Source organism: Artemia sp. Qi Xiang Cuo, chromosome 16 (genome assembly GCF_049724085.1).
Source record: "Artemia sp. Qi Xiang Cuo chromosome 16, ASM4972408v1, whole genome shotgun sequence".
NCBI classification, from domain to species: domain Eukaryota; kingdom Metazoa; phylum Arthropoda; class Branchiopoda; order Anostraca; family Artemiidae; genus Artemia; species Artemia sp. Qi Xiang Cuo.
This window is the reverse complement of record NC_142809.1, coordinates 37,753,307-37,776,105: the sequence shown is the minus strand read 5'-3', so window position 1 is coordinate 37,776,105 and position 22,799 is coordinate 37,753,307. Positions and strand designations below refer to the sequence as shown.

The 22,799-nt window shown below is 35.4% G+C and overlaps 1 protein-coding gene across 2 annotated transcripts in view; it reads left to right on the top strand.

Moving 5' to 3' along the window:
* LOC148942872 (unconventional myosin-IXb-like) overlaps positions 1–22,799 on the top strand; it is a 251,047-nt gene that overhangs the window by 16,327 nt on the left and 211,921 nt on the right. For both annotated transcript variants that reach the window (XM_089102722.1, XM_089102721.1), the window contains exon 2: positions 16,195–16,420. In XM_089102722.1, coding sequence (XP_088958848.1) covers positions 16,391–16,420 — 30 coding nt within the window. In that variant the 5' untranslated portion in view covers positions 16,195–16,390. The remainder of the gene's footprint in view (positions 1–16,194; positions 16,421–22,799) is intronic.

Below are 22,799 nucleotides of genomic sequence, written 5' to 3'. Positions count from 1 at the left end.
CTTTGTTGCCTTCTATACTTATATAGAAATATCGTTATAAAGAATAATAAGTCAAATTTAGGGCTATAGGAACATAGCCCTAAATTTGCCCTATTGTTTGGAACATATGGCTGTATGCACGCTACTGCTGCTACTACTACCATTACTGCTAACTCCTACTACTACTAAGACTAAGGGTATGAAGGTGAAAATTCCAGGGAATGTTGAGGGAAGCTGCAGTAAACCAAAACATACACAGAGCATGCCGGTTGTCGAAAGGGCGTATCTCAAGATTAGATTAGGGTATTAAGTTGGAACTTTCAGAGAATGATGAGGGGGAGGATCAATTGACAAAAAAGCAATATGTGCAACCTGCTACTACTACTTCTATTCCAATACTACTAAGGCTAAGGGTACTAGGGTGACAATTTCATGAAATATCGATTGAAAAGCTGAAATGAACTAAAACGTAATGAGTGACAACAGTTATGAAAAGGGCACATACAGCAATATCTTAGGAATAGCTTAGAAAATTAAGCAGAAACTTTCAGGGCATGATGAGAGGATGTTCAACTGACCAAAATGTAATATGTCCATAATACTACTGCTAAAAGTACTACTACTACAGTTAATACTACTATTACTACTCCTACTAATACTACTGTGACTACTACTACCGCTAAGGCTAAGGGTATGTTGGTTAAGATTTAAGGGAATATTGAGGGAAAAATTGAACTAAATCAAAACGCACTGTGTGCATGCAGCTTGTCAAAAGAGCGTATCAGCAATATCTTAGTAACGACTTGGAGTATGGAATTGAACTTACAGGCCGTGTTATGGGGGACATTGAACTGACCAAAAGACAATATTTGCATGCTACTAGTACTACTGTTATTACTATTACTACTGATAATACTACAGAAGCTAAAGGTTAAGGTGAAATTTCAGGGAATATTGAGAAGACGTTGAACCAAATTAAAACACACTATGTGCACGCAGACTGTCAAAAGGACGTATCAGCAATGACCCTGGAACTGTTTGGGGTATTAAGTAGAAACCTTCAGCTTGTGTTGAGGGGGATTTGAACTAGCCAAAAGGCACTATGTGCATACTACTACTTCTATTACTACTGGTAAGGCTAATGCTATTAAGTTGAAAACTTTAAGGGAATGTTTAGGGGGAGTTTCAACTAAATCAAAACACACCATATGCATGCAGTTTGTCAAAAGGGCATATAAGCAATATCTTAGGAACGACTTAGAGCATTAAGTTGAAACTTTAAGGGCATACTGAGGGGTATGTTAAACTAACCAAAAGGCACTATGTGCATGTTACCACTTTTTACCACTCCTACACCTACCATTTCTACTGGGGCTAAGGAAATTATGGTGAAACTTTCAGGGAAAATGCAGGGTGATGTTAAACTAAATCAAAACATACTGTGGACACTCTAGTTGCCAAAAAGATATATGAGCAATTTATCAGGAAAAACGTTGAATATCAAATTTAAATTTTCAGGGAGTGTCTAGGGGGATGTTGAACTAAATCAAAACAAACTTGTGCATGCAGGTTGTCAAAAGCGCGTATCAACAATATTTAAGAAATGGTCTAGGGTATTAAGTTGAAACTTTCAGTGCATGTTAAGGGGCTACTGTTAATGCACTTTTCGCATACTACAACTGCTACTACTAGTACGACTACAACTAGAAGAACTACTGAAGCTAGGAGTATTACGGAAAAAACTTTCAGGGAATGTTGAGGAGGGTGCTGAAATAAATCGGAACGTATTATTTTGATGCAAGTTAAAAAAAGGGCGTTAAAGCTATATCCCAGGTATAGTTTAGAGTATTAAGTAGAACCTTTTGGTGCATGTTGAACAAACCAAAAGGTAGTATATGCATACTAGTACTTTTACTGCTACTACTAAGGCTAAGGGTATTAAGGAGATTTTTCAGGAAATTTTGAGGGGTTTCCAACCCTTGTAATTCCAACCCTTGTAATTTCCGCCAACCTCGGAACCCTTGTCTTAGTAGTAGTAGGAGTTAGCAGTAATGGTAGTAGCAGCAGCAGTAGCGTGCATATATTGTCTGTTGGTCAGTTGAGCATCCGTGGAAGTTTTAACTTCATACGCTAAGCCGTTTCTAATATATTACTGATGCACCCTTTTGACAACCCGTGTGTACATAGTGTGTTTTGTTTTAGTTCAACTTTCCCCTCAGCATATCCTGAAATTTTCGGCTTAATGTCCTTAGCCTTAGTAATGGCCGTAATGCAAATAATAGTTGTAGTAGCAGTAGTAGTAGTGGTGCTGGTAGGATAGTAGTAGTAGCAGCGTGTACATACTGCCTTTTGGTGAATTGATCCTTCCCTTCCCCAGAGATTTAGTTATTGAACTTTTCAACTGTGCTGAACAAGATGGATATCTCAAAATTTTGATTGGACGTCTTTGGGGGAGAGGTGCGTGGGAGGGGGGCTGGTTACCTTCCAATCACTTTGTGCTCTTAGAAAAGACACTAGAGCTTTCAACTTCTTATCGAATGAGCTGCTTCAGAAGTTTCTACAACTCCTTCCATACGAAGTGCCTTAGTGAAAAAAAATACATTGTGCCAACTTCGCTCTTTAATTAGGCAGCGCAATAGAGCCTAGATGGCGGAAAATGATAAAATGGCAGAAAACGTGACTTCGCTGTGGCACACTCTTTTTTGATTTTATAAGAGTCACTTTGTCTTTTCAAGTTCGGCTCAGATGAGCCTTTCCCGAATTTTTTTAGACCATTTATTTAGTGTTCTCGACCCCTTAAAAAAAGGGAACAAATAACATCGCATCAGTGAACATTCTTTCAGGAAAACCGCAAATTTTTGTAGATAAAAACTTGAAACCTCTGCAACAGGTTCTCTGATATGCTGAATTTGATGGTGTAATTTTCATCTAGATCGCTAGCCCTATTTGGGAGTATTTTGCCCCTTTTTGAAGTTTGGGCAGGTTTTCTCAATCTTGTAACTTTTTGTGAGTAACTTTGAACTTAGTGAATATGTATATATATATATATATATATATATATATATATATATATATATATATATATATATATATATATATTTATGTATATCTCAATCTAGCCCATGTCCACCGCTTCTATCATACAAGCCCAATTTTTGGGTTTCTATAATTGTAACCTTATACTATGCTTCTCTCAACCTAGTCTTTCTCCAATCATCTTCCAACTAGTACCTATTTATTGGGAGAACTCAGCCCCGCAATCTGAGCAAACTCCAATTTTTCAAGTTTTGGATCATTTGTCTGGGACTGTGGGTCGATTGGACGCCCCCAAAAATTGTCCCAAATTTCTCTCTCACTCACTCTTGTACTTGTTTACGGATGTCTAATGCCGCGAATGGTTTAGACCGTTGCTCAGGTAGTAACCCTGCGGCAAATATATACCAGCAATATTTTTTTCATTTTCACATGGAATCCCAATCTAGCCCATGTCCATCGCTTAGCATTCAAGCTTCTCTCTTCAGGATAGGCGGGGAGGGGTGCATGTCGTCTCCAATCACTTTCCTGATAGTATCTATTCATTGCCTTAGCTCAGTCCAGCATTCTGAGCAAATTTCATTTTTCACTATTTTCAATGCATGGTGGGTCCTCATATAAGGTCTGGATTATCAGCAGGGGTTCAGAATGCAAATTTTCAATTAATTATTAGACAAATTTTGGACATTTTTTAGTGTTCAGTGTTCAGATTGGAGCGTTGGGGTCTGACTATTGGGGCTTTGTTTGTCAAGGCCTAGATGCTAAGCGATGGACATGGGCTAGAGTGGGACCCCATGTGAAAATGAAAAAAATATTGTTGTGATGTGTGTAAGCTGAATGCTAAGCGATGGACATGGACTAAATTCGGACCCCATGTAAAAATGAATATACTGTTGCTATATGGGTTGCGGATGGTTAGCGCTTGAGCAACAGTCTAGTCATTAACTACCTAAGGCTTCCGTTAGCCGCTGCTAAGGTGAGAGAAGAATTTGGGACAATTTTTTTGGGGCGCCCATCTGCCCAGTCTCGTGCAAGTGCCCCAAACTTGAAAAATTTGTGAAAAATTGAGATTTGCTCAGATTGCAGGGCCGAGCATCAATGAATAGGTACTATTTGGAAGATGATCGGAGAGAAAATAGGTTGAGAGAAGCATAGTATAAGGGTACAATTATAGACCCCCCCCACCCAAAAAAAAATGGGCTTGTATGATGGAAGCGGCGGACATGGGCTAGATTGGGACCCCATGTAAAAATAAAAAAAATTGTTGATATGTGTATATTTACCATCATCATAAAAAAATCGATTCTTCTGATGTACCGTATGTATTGTTGGCAAAATTCCTTTTTTTCAGGGATTCCGATACTGTTATCATGAGTCGCTCCTTACTGAAAGTTGGTGTTAGCATGAACTGTTTGACAGGTCTGACATTAGTTAAAATTTTGATGTTAACTGAAACTTTGTGCATTCGCTAAATTCCATTGTGAATGACCCTTAAGTGTGTATTGTTTTCAGACTTTCCTTTTGCTTTTATCGATGAGTCGTCGATTTTCAGAAATCGTGTGCATTAGGTGGCGCATTTGGAGGGTGGCGAAAGTTTGCTAAGAGTGGTGGAACTGTGCCGTGCGCTAGGGGGACTCACGCGTGGTGGAGTTGTGTGGCATACGTGGCGCTCTGAGATTTACACACGGTGCTGGGAAGTGGGTGACCCCTCGGTTTTATTTTTCCGTGAGCTGTATGGCTCTATCAAATGAAAATGTCTAGAATTAACGCTTCATAATGCACTAAAAATTAATTGGCTGCACTACGTTTAATTAAAGTTTATGGAAATATAGATGCGCTATTAGCATTTTTACCAAGTCGACGTCCATTATCTGGAACATATGGCTGTATGGCTCTATCAAATGAAAATGACTAGAATTAACGCTTCATTTATGCACGAAAAAGTAATTGGCTGCACTATGTTTAATTAAGGCTTATGGAAATATAGATGCGCTAATTGCATTTTTAACAAGTCGACGTCCATTTTTTGGAACATATGGCTGTATGGCTCTATCAAGTGAAAATGTCTAGAATTAACGCTTTATAACGCACTAAAAATTAATTGGCTGCACTACGTTTAATTAAGGCTTATGGAAATATTGATGCGTTAGTAGCATTTTTACCAAGTCGACGTCCATTATCTGGAACATATGGCTGTATGGCTCTATCAAATGAAAATGACTAGAATTAACGCTTCATTTATGCACGAAAAAGTAATTGGCTGCACTATGTTTAATTAAGGCTTATGGAAATATAGATGCGCTAATTGCATTTTTAACAAGTCGACGTCCATTTTTTGGAACATATGGCTCTATGGCTCTATCAAGTGAAAATGTCTAGAATTAACGCTTTATAACGCACTAAAAATTAATTGGCTGCACTACGTTTAATTAAGGCTTATGGAAATATTGATGCGTTAGTAGCATTTTTACCAAGTCGGCGTCCATTGTTTGGAACATATGGCTGTATGGCTCTGTCAAATGAAAATGTCTAGAATTAACGCTTTATAACGCGCTAAAAATTAATTGGCTGCACTACGTTTAATTAAGGCTTATGGAAATATTGATGCGCTAGTAGCATTTTTACCAAGTCGACGTCCATTTTTTGGAACATATGGCTGTATGGCTCTATCAAGTGAAAATGTCTAGAATTAACGCTTTATAATGCACTAAAAATTAATTGGCTGCACTACGTTTAATTAAGGCTTACGGAAATATTGATGCGCTAGTAGCATTTTTACCAAGTCGGCGTCCATTGTTTGGAACATGGCTGTATGGCTCTGTCAAATGAAAATGTCTAGAATTAACGCTTCATAATGCACTAAAGATTAATTGGCTGCACTACGTTTAATTAAGGCTTATGGAAATATTGATGCGCTAGTAGCATTTTTACCAAGTCGGCGTCCATTTTTTGGAACATATGGCTGTATGGCTCTATCAAGTGAAAATGTCTAGAATTAACGCTTAATAAAGCACTAAAAATTAATTAGCTGCACTATGTTTAATTAAGGCTTATGGAAATATTGATGCGCTAGTAGCATTTTTACCAAGTCGACGTCCATTTTTTGGAACATATGGCTGTATGGCTCTATCAAATGAAAATGACTAGAATTAATGCTTCATAATGCCCTAAAAATTAATTGGATGCACTACGTTTAATTAAGGTTTATGGACATTTAGATGCGCTTGTAGCATTTTTTCCAAGTCGACGTCCATTATTTAGAACACGGCTGTATGGCTCTATCAAATGAAAATGACTAGACTTAACGCTTCATAATGCACTAAACATTAATTGGCGGCACTACGTTTAATTAAGGTTTATGGAAATATAGATGCGTTAGTAGCATTTTAACCAAGTCGGCGTCCATTTTTTGGAACATATGGCTGTATGGCTCTATCAAATGAAAACGACTAGAATTAACGCTTCATAATGCACTAAAGATTAATTGGCTGCACTACGTTTAATTAAGGCTTATGGAAATATTGATGCGCTAGTAGCATTTTTACCAAGTCGGCGTCCATTTTTTGGAACATATGGCTGTATGTCTCTATCCAGTGAAAATGTCTAGAATTAACGCTTTATAACGCACTAAAAATTAATTAGATGCACTATATTTAACTAAGGCTTATGGAAATATTGATGCGCTAGTAGCATTTTTACCAAGTCGACGTCCATTTTTTGGAACATATGGCTGTATGGCTCTATCAAATGAAAATGACTAGAATTAATGCTTCATAATGCCCTAAAAATTAATTGGATGCACTACGTTTAATTAAGGTTTATGGAAATTTAGATGCGCTTGTAGCATTTTTTCCAAGTCGACGTCCATTATTTAGAACACGGCTGTATGGCTCTATCAAATGAAAATGATAGACTTAACGCTTCATAATGCACTAAACATTAATTGGCGGCACTACGTTTAATTAAGGTTTATGGAAATATAGATGCGTTAGTAGCATTTTTACCAAGTCGGCGTCCATTTTTTGGAACATATGGCTGTATGACTCTATCCAGTGAAAATGTCTAGAATTAACGCTTTATAACGCACTAAAAATTAATTAGCTGCACTATATTTAACTAAGGCTTATGGAAATATTGATGCGCTAGTAGCATTTTTACCAAGTCGACGTCCATTTTTTGGAACATATGGCTGTATGGCTCTATCAAATGAAAATGACTAGAATTAATGCTTCATAATGCCCTAAAAATTAATTGGATGCACTACGTTTAATTAAGGTTTATGGAAATTTAGATGCGCTTGTAGCATTTTTTCCAAGTCGACGTTTATTATTTAGAACACGGCTGTATGTCTCTATCAAATGAAAATGACTAGACTTAACGCTTCATAATGCACTAAACATTAATTGGCGGCACTACGTTTAATTAAGGTTTATGGAAATATAGATGCGTTAGTAGCATTTTAACCAAGTCGACGTCCATTTTTTGGAACATATGGCTGTATGGCTCTATCAAATGAAAATGACTAGAATTAATGCTTCATAATGCCCTAAAAATTAATTGGATGCACTACGTTTAATTAAGGTTTATGGAAATTTAGATGCGCTTGTAGCATTTTTTCCAAGTCGACGTCCATTATTTAGAACACGGCTGTATGGCTCTATCAAATGAAAATGACTAGACTTAACGCTTCATAATGCACTAAACATTAATTGGCGGCACTACGTTTAATTAAGGTTTATGGAAATATAGATGCGTTAGTAGCATTTTAACCAAGTCGGCGTCCATTTTTTGGAACATATGGCTGTATGGCTCTATCAAATGAAAATGACTAGAATTAATGCTTCATAATGCCCTAAAAATTAATTGATGCACTACGTTTAATTAAGGTTTATGGAAATTTAGATGCGCTTGTAGCATTTTTCCAAGTCGACGTCCATTATTTAGAACACGGCTGTATGGCTCTATCAAATGAAAATGACTAGACTTAACGCTTCATAATGCACTAAACATTAATTGGCGGCACTACGTTTATTTAAGGTTTATGTAAATATAGATGCGTTAGTAGCATTTTAACCAAGTCGGCGTCCATTTTTTGGAACATATGGCTGTATGGCTCTATCAAATGAAAACGACTAGAATTAACGCTTCATAATGCACTAAAGATTAATTGGCTGCACTACGTTTAATTAAGGCTTATGGAAATATTGATGCGCTAGTAGCATTTTTACCAAGTCGGCGTCCATTTTTTGGAACATATGGCTGTATGGCTCTATCCAGTGAAAATGTCTAGAATTAACGCTTTATAACGCACTAAAAATTAATTAGCTGCACTATATTTAACTAAGGCTTATGGAAATATTGATGCGCTAGTAGCATTTTTACCAAGTCGACGTCCATTTTTTGGAACATATGGCTGTATGGCTCTATCAAATGAAAATGACTAGAATTAATGCTTCATAATGCCCTAAAAATTAATTTGATTCACTACGTTTAATTAAGGTTTATGGAAATTTAGATGCGCTTGTAGCATTTTTTCCAAGTCGACGTCCATTATTTAGAACACGGCTGTATGGCTCTATCAAATGAAAATGACTAGACTTAACGCTTCATAATGCACTAAACATTAATTGGCGGCACTACGTTTAATTAAGGTTTATGGAAATATAGATGCGTTAGTAGCATTTTAACCAAGTCGACGTCCATTTTTTGGAACATATGGCTGTATGGCTCTATCAAATGAAAATGACTAGAATTAATGCTTCATAATGCCCTAAAAATTAATTGGATGCACTACGTTTAATTAAGGTTTATGGAAATTTAGATGCGCTTGTAGCATTTTTTCCAAGTCGACGTCCATTATTTAGAACACGGCTGTATGGCTCTATCAAATGAAAATGACTAGACTTAACGCTTCATAATGCACTAAACATTAATTGGCGGCACTACGTTTAATTAAGGTTTATGGAAATATAGATGCGTTAGTAGCATTTTAACCAAGTCGGCGTCCATTTTTTGGAACATATTGCTGTATGGCTCTATCAAATGAAAACGACTAGAATTAACGCTTCATAATGCACTAAAAATTAATTGTATGTATTACGTTTAATTAAGCCTTATAGAAACATAGATGCGCTATTAGCATTTTTTACCAAGTCAACGTCTTCATTATTTGGAACATATTGTGTTCCTCTTGACAAGTGGAATTGAAACATTGGCCAAGTTTCTTGTTTTTTGTCAGGTCATTGGAAAACCAGATACATATTTTGACTTGGCATGCTCCAAGAAGGAGTGGTCTCGGAGAGTTTTTCGGGTATAAGTTATTGTCCTTTAACATTTCTGAGACTGTCAAGAATCTTATCGGAAACCGACATTATGTCGAATATTGATGGGCAATTAAATGTTTGGTGATGAGCAAAACGACCTATTTAAATGTAGGAATTCCTTGTTCAAAATTTATGAGAAACTCAGTGAAATGATCGCCATTTTTTTTTCCTTATTTTAAAAACTAAATAAGTTGCTGAAATGGAGTTAGCATTTTTGTTTGTAGTACATATCAAATTTCATTACTATTATTTTTTTTGAATAGAGGAAAACTAAATATAATAATATGGAAAACCGTGCAAATACATACAAAAAAAATGCAGAGCATAAAAAAAACACAAGTAAAGGGAACGAAAAGAAAAGTCACTTAAAAAATAGCCACTACTATAACTTGTGAAGTAAAAAAAGAAAACAAGCAGACCCGTCCACTCGATCGTTAAAACTACAGGTTTAGCTGCTAGAGTGAGACCAGCTAGTGGCGCGTCAAGTCTTCATTTTGAAAGGATAAATGGCAGGTACATACGTAAAAAGACCCTGTTGGTCTGTTCTACCTCTACCCTGAAATCTCAGGCTTTTTACAATTTCTCCTATAAGTTTTTACTTTTTTGCGTGCAAACCTAGGAAATAAATTTTTAAAAAAATCAGAGGGAGTGTACTATCATTGGGCAGGGCTTGATTATCACCAATGAGAACCTATATAATTGGTTTGGGTTCCGATTTTATTCTCATACCACACCTATTCTGCTATACAATAGGGTAGTAGGATATTGTTCAATGCCTTTTTGCCTGTTTTTAGCTCCTTCAACAAACTCATCTTTCTTAGATTTGTTTCGCTGATTTATTGTATAGCCTCAAGCATAGAAAAAACATTTGGTGAATGATAATTTTTTTGAAAATAAGACGGTTGGTTATTAAGTACAAAGCTGGGTAAAATTCCTTCAGGAATAAAAGACAATTACATGAAAAGAAACTTTCTTGTTGCTCTTATTGAAAATTTGATTAAAAAAGGAGTAGTTTTGTCGTATGTTCTCTTATTAATAATATTATTTTCATGTGCTGGGGGATCTGGAAGTATCAAAAGGTTCAATAGCATTTAAGCCAAATACCCCCGCCCAAATTTACGCCACTACCTACGGTCCCAAAAGGCCTTTTTTTTTACTGTCATAATAAAAATGTCTCGCTGTTTAAAAAAATCTAATGTTGATTATTAAAGCAACGTTAAAACATACATGTACGCTAAGGGGGAACAAGGATATTTCCTCCCCAACCTATTTTCTTATGAAGGTCTTGCCTCTTCCTAAAATTGAATAACCGTTTGTGAAAATGTACGTTTCTTGTCCTAATCCCTACCCCGTTACCCTGGAAAAATGTTCATCTTTACTGTCAGGTCTCCGTTAGTGTAGAAACAGACGCGAGGTGGGGATAGGAAAGCGGACACCCTCTCGGCCTAAAAACACATTTCTCGGAGTAACAGAAGTCCCTGCCTTTATTGTCGTTATTTCACCAACTATTTTGTCTTTTTCTCAAGACGACTCCAGAATGTCAAATGTTTGGGATCAGAACTGTTTTATTTTTGTTTGTGGGAGATAGTCAGAAAACCACTTCCGTTTGTTGCAAATGTGTCTTTCTTTCAGTTTGAATGTAATCGTAATAGTTTGGATTTTTTACATGTTCGAATACTGGAGTATCATATTTGCGGCTAAGGTTTGTGAATTCATTATCAGAGACACAAATCCAGGGTTATGGTTCGTTCAGACACTAAGCTGTTGTTTTTGGGGTTTAGGGGGAGAAAAGGTACCTAGGTTAGGTTACGTATTTAATATATGCAATGCTTTACCCCCCCCCCCTAATGTGCAAATATATAGCCCAAATTTGTTTATAAACTATTATATATTCATCCAATTTTGTTTTATTTCGTTAGCATAAACCGAACTTGACTTTTTATAGGTGTCCACATAATGGGAAAGTACCTGTGTTTCTTGCCAAATATCTTCCTCTTTCGTGTTAGCTTTGCACAAAGCATTACATGCGTTAGATAAAAACTGATGGTTCTCGATAAGAACCACCGGTACTTATTTAGTAACCGATAAACACGCGATAAGTGAAGTTTCGTTAATGCAAATGAAATACAACAAAATAGGATGAAAATATAATAGTTTATGAAAAAATCTGGGCTATATATTTGCACATTAGGGGAGGGGGGAAGGTTCAAAACTTGGTACCTTTTTTGCCCCTTTAACCCCACAAACTTAAGTTTAAATATTTTTCACGGAGTGAGCAATACCTCACAATGCAACGGAAACCTGTTTTTTTTATTAGGATCATTGACATTCTATATGCGGTTCTTCTCGCGTGTTCATCGGCTATTAAATAAGTACCGAACCACCAAAACTCGAATTTTCGCTTACTTAAGAATTGGCATGCTTTACACTTTTAAAAAGGTTTGCTCATTTTTGCATGGTGACACACGAAAAACCGATCTGTACCATAAGGAAACTAGAAAAAACTCTAGAAACCACGTGATACATTGTACAGCGAACATGCTAAAGAAACTAGTCAAACAGGTTTTTTTTCAACGGGCAATTCCTATGCTGAGGACTGAGAACAGTGATTAATCAGTGCGTTTACAATATTTAAGCTTTTGTTTTTTGAGGTTTAGGGGCAAAAAAAGCTACCTAGGCTAGGTTACGTATTTAGGTACTATCCCATTATGCGGGCCTCTAAAAGTCAATTTTGGTTAATGCTAATGAAATAAAATAGGATGAATATATAATAGTTTATAAACAAATTTGGGCTATATATTTGCACATTAGGGAGGGGGATGTGGGGGGTAAAGTATTGCATATATTAAATACATAACCTAACCTAGGTACCTTTCTCCCTCCTAAACCCCTAAAAACAATCGTTTAATTATTGAGAAACCACGCTTTGCCATCAATTTATCTAGCAAATCCGCCGTTGTCTGCTAATCAAATAGTAGTTTGACTGGTTTCTTTAATACAGTAAATAGCGATGCCCGCATAATGCACAAGTACCGGATATCTGTCCAATGAAGCCGTCTCCCTAGTAGATTTTTCAGAAAACTCGTAACAATACAAGTCTATTTTCTGAGCCTTAAAACCAATCTGTCTTGTTTCGAATCTGTCTCACCTCTTGAAACCAACTCTTAACTATCAACTGCAACTTCGAACTAAATCTATCTATGTTTGGACCCCTCTAAACTAGGGTCTGTTTTCATTTTACCATTTGTGACTGGAACACACTGAGGTGTCAATTATAAAAAACAAGAACTTGTTAGATGTCTGAAAATCAAGGATATAATACGTCTGTTGCAAATACGAAATCCTTGTTTTACCGTAGTTTTCACTTGCTTATTAACAGTTTTAAGCAATGAGAACTGTAACAAATAAAAATCGCTATTGGAAATAATTCAACGTGTGTACATTTGTTTATAAAATAGACAAGAAAAACAAAATCGATTAGATATGAGGTAATCAAATAGAAGCTGATCTAGCGTTCAAACACCGATGAAAACAGGCAAATTATATAATCCATAACGGACTCGTACATACGAATTCATTTTTGGGTAGGAGGAGCTAAAAAAGGGACACATTTACGGTGAATAAGAAATAAACAAAGAAAAAATACAAAAAACTGAAGTTAGGTTAATCCTAATGAAATATATCAAAATATGATGCAAATATAATACTTTATTAACAAAACTATGGAAACAGAAAAGACAATTATGGAAAGTAAGCCGCGCAGAACGCATTATGTTAAATATCTGACCTAACCCGATCACCTGTATATATTAAACATTTAATTAAAATATACCTGTACCGTAGTTTGTCTAAATGAGACTAGGCTACTTATAACCTACTGCAGACAGACAAACCGGTTTTTCTCAGCTCATACAGATCAAAATTCTTGAGTGGGCTCGGGATAATACGTAAGTATAAAAAATCTAAAACTGAAAGGGCTGAGGGGGTAACCACTTTTAGAAACCATATATACCTGGTGGCGCGTGACAGTCGTGGTAGAAATTGCTCCAAGCCTAGCGGAAACGGTGTCAAGCATGACGATACTGTGTGGTATATTAAATAGATTTTCACGTGGCAGGTCTGTTGATATGATGTTTTGTAATTTGGTTTTAAATTAAAATGAAATTTCACCGTTAAAACACTTGGCGGGAAGTGGACATCAAGTGGCGAGAAGTGGGTGCGCCCTCGGAAAATGTTAAAATCTTACAGTTCAGGGGACAGAACCATTTCCTTCCTATGTATGTTCCGATTACCAGTTCCAATTGTAGGCTGACAGCAAATCTTAGAATAAACTTGTGAAGCTCTTTTGTGATTTGACAAAACTTTTGTTTATATTTTCTATTTTTTGATCGTTTAAATCCTGGATATTTTTGCATTTTTCTTTTCCTTGTGAAAAGAAACTTTGCTCGAGTGTGTTTATTTATGCATTGGAGAAGACGTCAAGTGCACGATGGTGGATCCTAGTCCAAAAGAAACAATATCTCTCGTGAGTGTTTCGAAACAAAATTCTTGATCGGTGGTCTGGTATTCAGGGTGATAAAAATGAAGAAGGCGGCCTAGGCCTGTCAACCAGCCGGCCCTCATCACCTTACCATTTTTCTTTGATTTTTTTTTTTTTTGCAGGTGTAGGATTTGTGTCTTTGTTTTTCTTGGAGTGGAAGAATACGGGCTTTTGTCATTCTGTTTTGGTTAGATTCTATTCTTATTCTCGTCAAATCATCGCTCCATCATCACCTTGACATATTTCAGTTCCCCCTTTCGCACCCTTCAATTCTGCCTTCAGTAGCTTTTTTTATGCATACATAAAAATAACCTTTAAACTGAACTATCTTTTGTAGCCCTAAGGCTATTAAGATGAACTTTCTAATTTCTTTAAGAATTTAGCTGTTACTCCTCCCTTTCAGACGGTCAGTTTGCAATATTCACTTGCATTTTTTCTTATGTTTAAGCTAAGTTTTTAGTTTTTTTCCTATTTTTGTATTGATAAAGGTCTCATGTATGTGTTTACTAATACTAAAAGAACTCAGTTTACTAATAGTAAAAGAATAATTTGCACTGCTTGGGTTAGATAATGAGGGTGTATTGTAGAGGAAATGCCCGCGTCGTCAATAAGTTGAAATTCTTGTACGAGCGGTCGCACACCTAGCAGGATGACATCATCGGGAATAAAAAAGGAGAATAAATATGGGATTACTTAGTTTCAGAAACCTGAAATAAAGGTCAAAAGATTTGGCATTCTATTATCATAAGATTATCATTTAATTTTTGACTAGTCGTTTGCTTAGCCACTAGATTTCTATTTTACTCTTACAATTTCGAAATTATTTTTAAAATGCCTAAATTACTTCTCTTGTGTGTATGCTCAAATATGAAGGCTTATTATTTATTATATAAATTTATTTATTTATTATTATAAATTATTTTTAAAATGCCTAAATTACTTCTCTTGTGTGTATGCTCAAATAGGAAGGCTTATTATTTATTATATAAATTTATTTATTTATTATTATAAATTATTTTTAAAATGCCTAAATTACTTCTCTTGTGTGTATGCTCAAATAGGAAGGCTTATTTAAATTTTGCCAAGTACTTGTTGTAGGTATTTTACGAGTTTTTCGTGTCAAACTTCATCTTAATGAAGGACAGAAATATTAACAAAAGTGATCAAGCGCAAAAAGCTCATTCACAGCACACCGCTTGGGCATTAGCTACAAATAGCTTTCTCTATGAATGAGTTTCGCTTTTTTTTTTTATGATGCTTGCTTATTTGAGAGTTTTATTTTTAGTTTAAGAAATTGACCATAACATATTGACATGTCTTGATATTTCTTTATTCTTTGTCTTTATTAGTGTATTGATCGTCTTTTTATGGATAATATACACCTGATACGAAGGCAAAGTTATAATAAGGGAGTGTTTTGAGGAGGTTTCTGTGTTCTTCCCCGGAAGGGGATATGGACTTGAAATTTTGCGTTTTGGGGAATAGGTAAACTATTAATTATTCCTTCCTTACGAAACTGTATACGCTACGTTTATGTGTGTGTGTTTTTACTTATGTTTGCGCTCCGACAGGCTCTTTGCCTAGTAGCCACATTGCTTGCCCTACTAGCCACATTTTCAGGAAATGAAAAAACAAACCCTCTGATGGTTCAATGAGATGAATATCCCAGAGAGTATAGTAATGGGGAGTGTATTCTGTCTTGGAAGACATTGTTAAAAACTGTCTACCCTCATTTTAATGCACAATCATTTGTGCATTTGTCCATAATGAATATTAATAAATCGATTCCATTTAACGGAATCGATGACACCCAGCGGTATTATAGATGCCACCAACTTATGTAGCAGTGCCAGTGTACCGAGGGCTTGTCCACTTTCCAACACCAAGTATATATCCTGGATTGCCACTCGTAATATAAATCTGATACCCAGCGCCTCTTTGTGTCACGCATATCACACATCTTGTCATGAGTTGCACATTTCCGCCACATGTGACGAATGCCACTTGCCGTACACGGTTGTTGAAAGTAGGAAGCCCCTCATGGTGCACATACTTGACTATAAAACTGATTTTGTTCTATTTGTGTCGACTTTGTCACCATTTAAATATCCTTGTCTCCAAATAATGAAGAATTTACTAATTGTATTGGTATTTACTAATTTACTAATTAGTAAATAGAATTTACTAATTAGTTGGAATTTACTAATCGTAGTCCTTTGTCGCAATGCCGTTTCGCAGATTTTCGTATGCAAGTTATAATTTTCCGTTCTGCATGAGTGTCGTTAACGGGATCCTAACCACTTTTCTGTTGCTTTTCAGGTTTGTCTCAAGTTTCTTTGAATCTCTTTCCTCGTCATCTTGTTTCACATGTCAACAAATCTTGAAATGAAAAAAACTTGACCAGCTCGACACTATGAGCAGCTAAAGGATTATTAACGACACTAAATAAAATATGACACGTCCAGTGGTGAAGTTGATGAATAATGTGAACTTGTGAGCTGCTTTTTCGGATTAAATGATGGAAGAACCGAGATTCATTGTTCAGGTGAGGGGTTAACGTATAATAAAAATTGATACCAGAATTTTACGAGAGAAAAAACGAAGTTAAGGGGGAAAAAGTTCAAGGGCTGAAGAAATATAGCGTGTAGCCATGAGTGCCCCCAACAATTTCTCTGATGTATTGGGGGCTACAAATGCTGCTAAAGAGAGGGGTTAAGATTTGGTGAACATATTTTTATTTGCCCGAACCCAATTTGATTTGTCTCGAATAACACAACAGGAGGGGGGGGCTGAGATCCTACTTTTTTGGGCACTGCTAGTTGAAGGACCCCAGGCTCTGTGCTTTCCTGGGGCCATCCTTAAATCAAATCAATTGATTGACGGAATCTTTTGATCAAAATGATTAACCATCTAGGGTGTCCTTTAGGATTTTAATAATATACCTTCTCTAAAAAGTGGACCGAATATTTTTATGTGTAATGTCCCGGATTTTTCACTGTAGGTTTGAAAAAAAAGAGAAGTGAAAACCCTTTTTGTAATTTAATTTTTTTTTTCTTTTGTTTTTTAACTTCTTGGCGACAGATTGCCAAGATTGTGTGTTCCAAAACCGAAAGGCGGTAACTAAAAAAGTGATGCCTCTCCATGGTGTGATGGCTGAAGCTATTGTTTTGCTGAGCCTCAATTAGTATTTAACTTGGGATTATGCTCTTTGTGTCCATCGGACACGGTTTTGTCCTCCTGACTCTGTCTCCTATGTCCCGAATATACCCATGCCTCTTTTTTAATGATATACTTTAGTGTAGCATTTCTTGACCTTAGCCTGGCGGAAGCCTGAAAAATGAACTAAATATCGCAAATAACTCCCATACACATAATACGTCTTTCGTTTTTAGCAGAAAAACCTAGATGATTTGGTTTTATCTTGGTTTACCACTGACAGAGCCGTTCCTAGGAGGGGGTCAGCTACCTAGGTGCTGCAGCTGGGGGGGGGGGAGGTTTCCGGGAGATTGCCTACTTTCATCAAATTTGTCACTTTTATTTGTCTTTTTTGCTTATATTTGAGTCGGGCGGGGGGCGCTGTAACTATTCTTTCCCCGGGCACCACCAACCCTAGGAATGGCTCTGACCACAGACCAATCATTCTCGCTTGTGGAACGTTTCTATTCATTTCGTAGAAACCCAAGGTTCTGAGAAAACCCATATTGAGAAATTTCAAGCTATATATATATATTGAGTCAGTATTGGATTTTAAGCTCTTGAATATAGAGCCATGTTTCTCAGGCATTTTTTTTTTACAGACCCCTTAAAAGAAATTGAATATCGCAAGGAACTGCTGCGGAGTTCATTTAGTTCATCTTGCGTCGCTCTTTGTCTCTTGTGATTTTAATTCAATAGCAAATTTTACGCTCCAAAATATACAGTTATGCTTCTCAAGCTATTTGCTCTGGAGCTGTAGCTAGCAATATTGATGGAAAAGCCTTTTTAAAAAGTAATATTGGTGAAAATATTAGATAAAGTTGCCGAAGATTTGGAGGTTGCAACTAGACGGCTTAATAGTAAAATATTCTACTGGCAAGTTAATAAATTGAGAGAGAGAGTAGTCAATCCGGGCTTGTCTCAGTTAAAGATAGGAACGGGGCCACAATTAGATATAAGGAAAGAGTTACAGATAGACGGGCAGAACATTTTGAGAATGTGCTAAACCGAGATAGAGCTGCAGGAAAAGATATAGAGGAAAATGAAAAGTTTGAGATGCCTTGGAAGTGAAGGAAGATTTGTTTTGTGAGGAAGAATTACTGGAAGCTCTGAAAGGATTAAAAAATGATAAGGCTCTAGGTGCTGATACTTTAGTAAATGTGTTTCTTAAATATAGTGGCTTTGAGGTCAGATATAAGTTTCTGAATATTATTAATATGATTTTGAAAGAGGGGAAGTACCTAAAGAAAACCTTAATTAAACCACTGTATAAAAAAGGTGATAAGAGTGACTATGGTAATTATCGAGGCATTAGTCTGATCTCTGTAGGTAGCAAATTACTTAGTAATATGATACTTTTGACACTGGGAGAGGCTGTAGGCAAAGTTTTAAGAGAAAAACAGTGCGGTTTTAGAAAAGGTAGAGGATGCGTCGACCAAATTTTCACTCTTAGGTTAATAATTCAGAAGTGCCAGAGTTGTCAAACACCATTGGTCCTCAGTTTTATAGATTATAAGCAAGCGTTCGATTCTATTGATAGAAGAGCTTTAGCAAAGGTCTTATCCTTGTAGGATATACCAGAGAAATACGTTAAAGTGATTAGTGCTATGTAGGAGAATAACAGTGCTTCAGATAAGGTAGGAAAGAAGGTTTGGTTTTGAGGAGGTTTGAGCGGCTGCTTTTGTATTAAATCAGGAGTTAAGCAGGGTTGTGTTCTATCCCCCTTTATATGGATTATTTTGATGGACTTTGTCTTAAGGAGCACAGGAAAGGCGATGGTAGACCACGGAATCAAATGGGCAGGGAAAACTCTCCTGGACTTGGATTATGCTGATGAGATAACCACCGTAGATGAAAGTGTGAGCAAAATGAATGAACTTTCAGAGGTTTTGCGAGTTTATTCTTGTAAGAATCCTCTAAAAAATTAACATTTTCAGAATTCTTGTGTCAATTTCTCTTTCAGTGTTATAAATTGTATAACAACATTAATGTTGAAATGCAGATCGGGTTAAAATAAAAAAGAATAGGCTTTCCTGTTGATATTATTGATTTTTTTGTTAGATAAGGAGGAACCGCCACAGTAGAATGGACCACCACAGTAGAATATATATATATATATATATATATATATATATATATATATATATATATATATATATATATATATATATATATATATATATATATATATATATATATATATATATATATATATATATATATATATATATATATATATATATATATATATATATATATATATATATATATATATATATATTTCATACTGTCTTTTCATACTGGAGTCTTTTCAAAGATCTTTGATTATTAAAGCTTGTTTTGAACTATTGTCTAGCGACTATTAAAGCATCAATAATTGGTCTAGTGGGTATTAAAGCATGCTTTTGAACTATTGTTTAGCAATTCTGAACTGAACTTAAAAATTTTTTCAACTTTTTTTCATGTCTTAAAAATACATTGTTTATACTTGTAATAAAAGAAATTCGGTAATGAATGTTTTTCTAACAACGATCTCTACTAAGCTTCAACCATCATTTGTAACAATTACAAATTATTATTTTTTTCTGGACCATCCTACTGACATTATATAAATGGTTGCGGTCAAACCTGTAAGCTTAATCACGTAGCGAGTGGATTTTATCTAACAATAAACATACTAATTTTAAAATTTTCAGGCATTTTTCTAGTTTGAATTAAGCATTAAAATTGAAACCCTCAATTTTTCCACACAAGTGTGTCAAGTGTATTGACGTTATTGCAATTTTTACTACATGACGTCATTTGCAAAAATAAAATCCTTGGATTTTATCTAACAAAAAAAAAACTAATTTTAAATTTTCAGGCATATTTCTAGTTTGAATTAAAACATTCTAATAATGTAATAATAGATAACGTACTTCATTTTTGATGATCTGACTCTAATTTTAGTAGTTATAGGCTATTTCGGTCTATATTACGGGACGTGATCGTCTTTTATTAGGTTGCTAGCTACCGCTGCAACATGGGTATCGGCCATGGTTTGTTCTTTGCTAGGTTTCAGCTATATCTACAGCCATAATACCGATGAAACTTAAATAATCCGTATTTATAAGTAACTATACCGATCCTTTATACAATTCTTACTAGGTTGCTTGCTACTGCTGTAAACCCGGATTATATTAAGCGTTATTAATCCTTTATGTAAAGTTGCCTATACAAGTTAGTATAAACAAGAGTTCGTTCTTTAGTATAACTTTTAATATAACTACCGCTGGAACCCGGATTAACTGAATCTTTTCAAAGATATTTGATTATTAAAGCATGTTTTTGAACTATTGTCTAGCGGTTATTAAAGCATTAATAATTGGTCTAGCGGGTATTAAAGCATGTTTTTGAAGTATTGTTCAGCGATTCTGAACTGAACTTAAAAATTTTTTCAACTTTTTTTCATGTCTTAAAAATACATTGTTTATACTTGTAATAAAAGAAATTCGGTAATGAATGTTTTTCTAACAACGATCTCTACTAAGCTTCAACCATCATTTGTAACAATTACAAATTATTTTTTTTTCTGGACCATCCTACTGACATTATATAACTGGTTGCGTTCAAACCTGCAAGTTTAATCATGTAGCAAGTGGATTTTATCTGAGAAAAAACACACTAATTTTTTAATTTTCAGGAATTTTTCTAGTTTGAATTAAACATTAAAATTGAAAACCTTCAATTTTTCCTCATAAGTGTGACAAGTGTATTGACGTTATTGCAATTTTTACTACATGACGTCATTTGCAAAAATAAAATCCTTGGATTTTATCTAACAAAAAAAAAACTAATTTTAAATTTTTCAGGCATTTTTTCTAGTTTGAATTAAAACATTCTAATAATGTAATAATAGATAAAGTACTTCATTTTTGATGATCTGACTCTAATTTTAGTAGTTATAGGCTATTTCGGTCTATATTACGGGACGTGATCGTCTTTTATTAGGTTGCTAGCTACCGCTGCAACATGGATATCGGCCATGGTTTGTTCTTTGCTAGGTTTCAGCTATATCTACAGCCATAATACCGATGAAACTTAAATAATCCGTATTTATAAGTAACTATACCGATCCTTTATACAATTCTTACTAGGTTGCTTGCTACTGCTGTAAACCCGGATTATATTAAGCGTTATTAATCCTTTATGTAAAGTTGCCTATACAAGTTAGTATAAACAAGAGTTCGTTCTTTAGTATAACTTTTAATATAACTACCGCTGGAACCCGGATTAATTGAAGATCTTCTGGAAAGACAGGTGCTATTTGTGTTGGCTGGGTTACCCTTCTTCTTTCTTGGGCTGCCAATTGTCTCTGTACATCTCTTTCTAATGATACAACTCCCTGGCCACTGCAATGCTTGTATCTCTTCTCATCTTGTCTGTCAGGCGTTGCATGTCTCTCCATTTCTTGTCCTTTTTGGTACATTTAACTGTAGAAAACTTTCTTTTCCTTGTATCTGTGGATCTTTAGAAGTTGCTTCTTTTGCCTCGGCTTGTCTTGTGTCATTATGAAAAACATAACGCCGAACCTTTGTTTTTTTTACCATGGCTGATGCAGTACCAAGTTTTGGAGGTTTTATAATATTTTGAACGTTGACTTTTGCCACGGCCTGTCTGACTGTGAAACTATCTTTGCTGTTCATTTTCATTTTTCATACGCTCTAATTGTCGTTTTTGTATATCTTTTAACCACCCATAATTTTGCTGTTCATTTTCATTTTTCATTCGCTCTAATTGTCGTTTTTCCATATCTTCTAACCGCCCGTGTCTTTGCTGATCATTTTCATTTTTGATATGTTTTCATATTTTGATTACTTCAGATACTTTAGCAATGGCCTTGTCTTTAGCTGCCCGTATTGGTGTTGTCGCGACTGATGATCCAGCTTGTCTTTTGTCATTATGAAACACATATCATTGAACCTTTGATTTTTTAACAAAGGCCTGATAAGTATTGATTACCTATACCATGTCAAAATCCCAAACCCAATCATCATCACTATCATTTTCGACTGCGAAACCATATCTTTGCTGTTCATTTTCATCGTTCGTACGCTCTAATTCTCGTTTTAGTTTATATTCCTAACCGCGTGTATCTTTGCTCTTCTTTTTCATTTTTATATGCTCTAGTTGTCGTTTTCGCATATCTTCTAACCGCGCGTGTCTTTGCTGTCCATTTTCATTTTTGACACGTTTTTGGATTTTGATTCCTTCAGACACTTTAGCAATGGCCTTTTCTTTAGTTGCCCATATTGGTGTTGCCGTAACTGATAGTCCAGGTTGTCGATTTTCACATCTTATCACGTTTGATAGTTTAGGTGTTGCTTCCACATCATCGTCATTAACTGCAAGCGCAAATATTCGTTTTTTGGGTCTTCCTTTGGACATTGCACTGGATAAATAAATGATTGTGTTAGATAAATATAACTGGCTACATACGTTTGGACTGGCGGGGGGGGCACTGGCCCTGGATGCACAAATTTTAGGGGTACAAAATTTTATATAATCTTACAGTTATTATCATTTTGTAATTTTTGAAGAGAATTTTTATTAAAATAAAGTAGAGGGTAGAGTTAGCAGTAAGTACAAGCAACTTGAACCTGAAGTTTTTATTTTTCCAATATCTTTTCCCATATGAAGTAAGAAAAGTCAGATTGGAATAAGTGAAAATTTTTGTTAATAAATGAAAA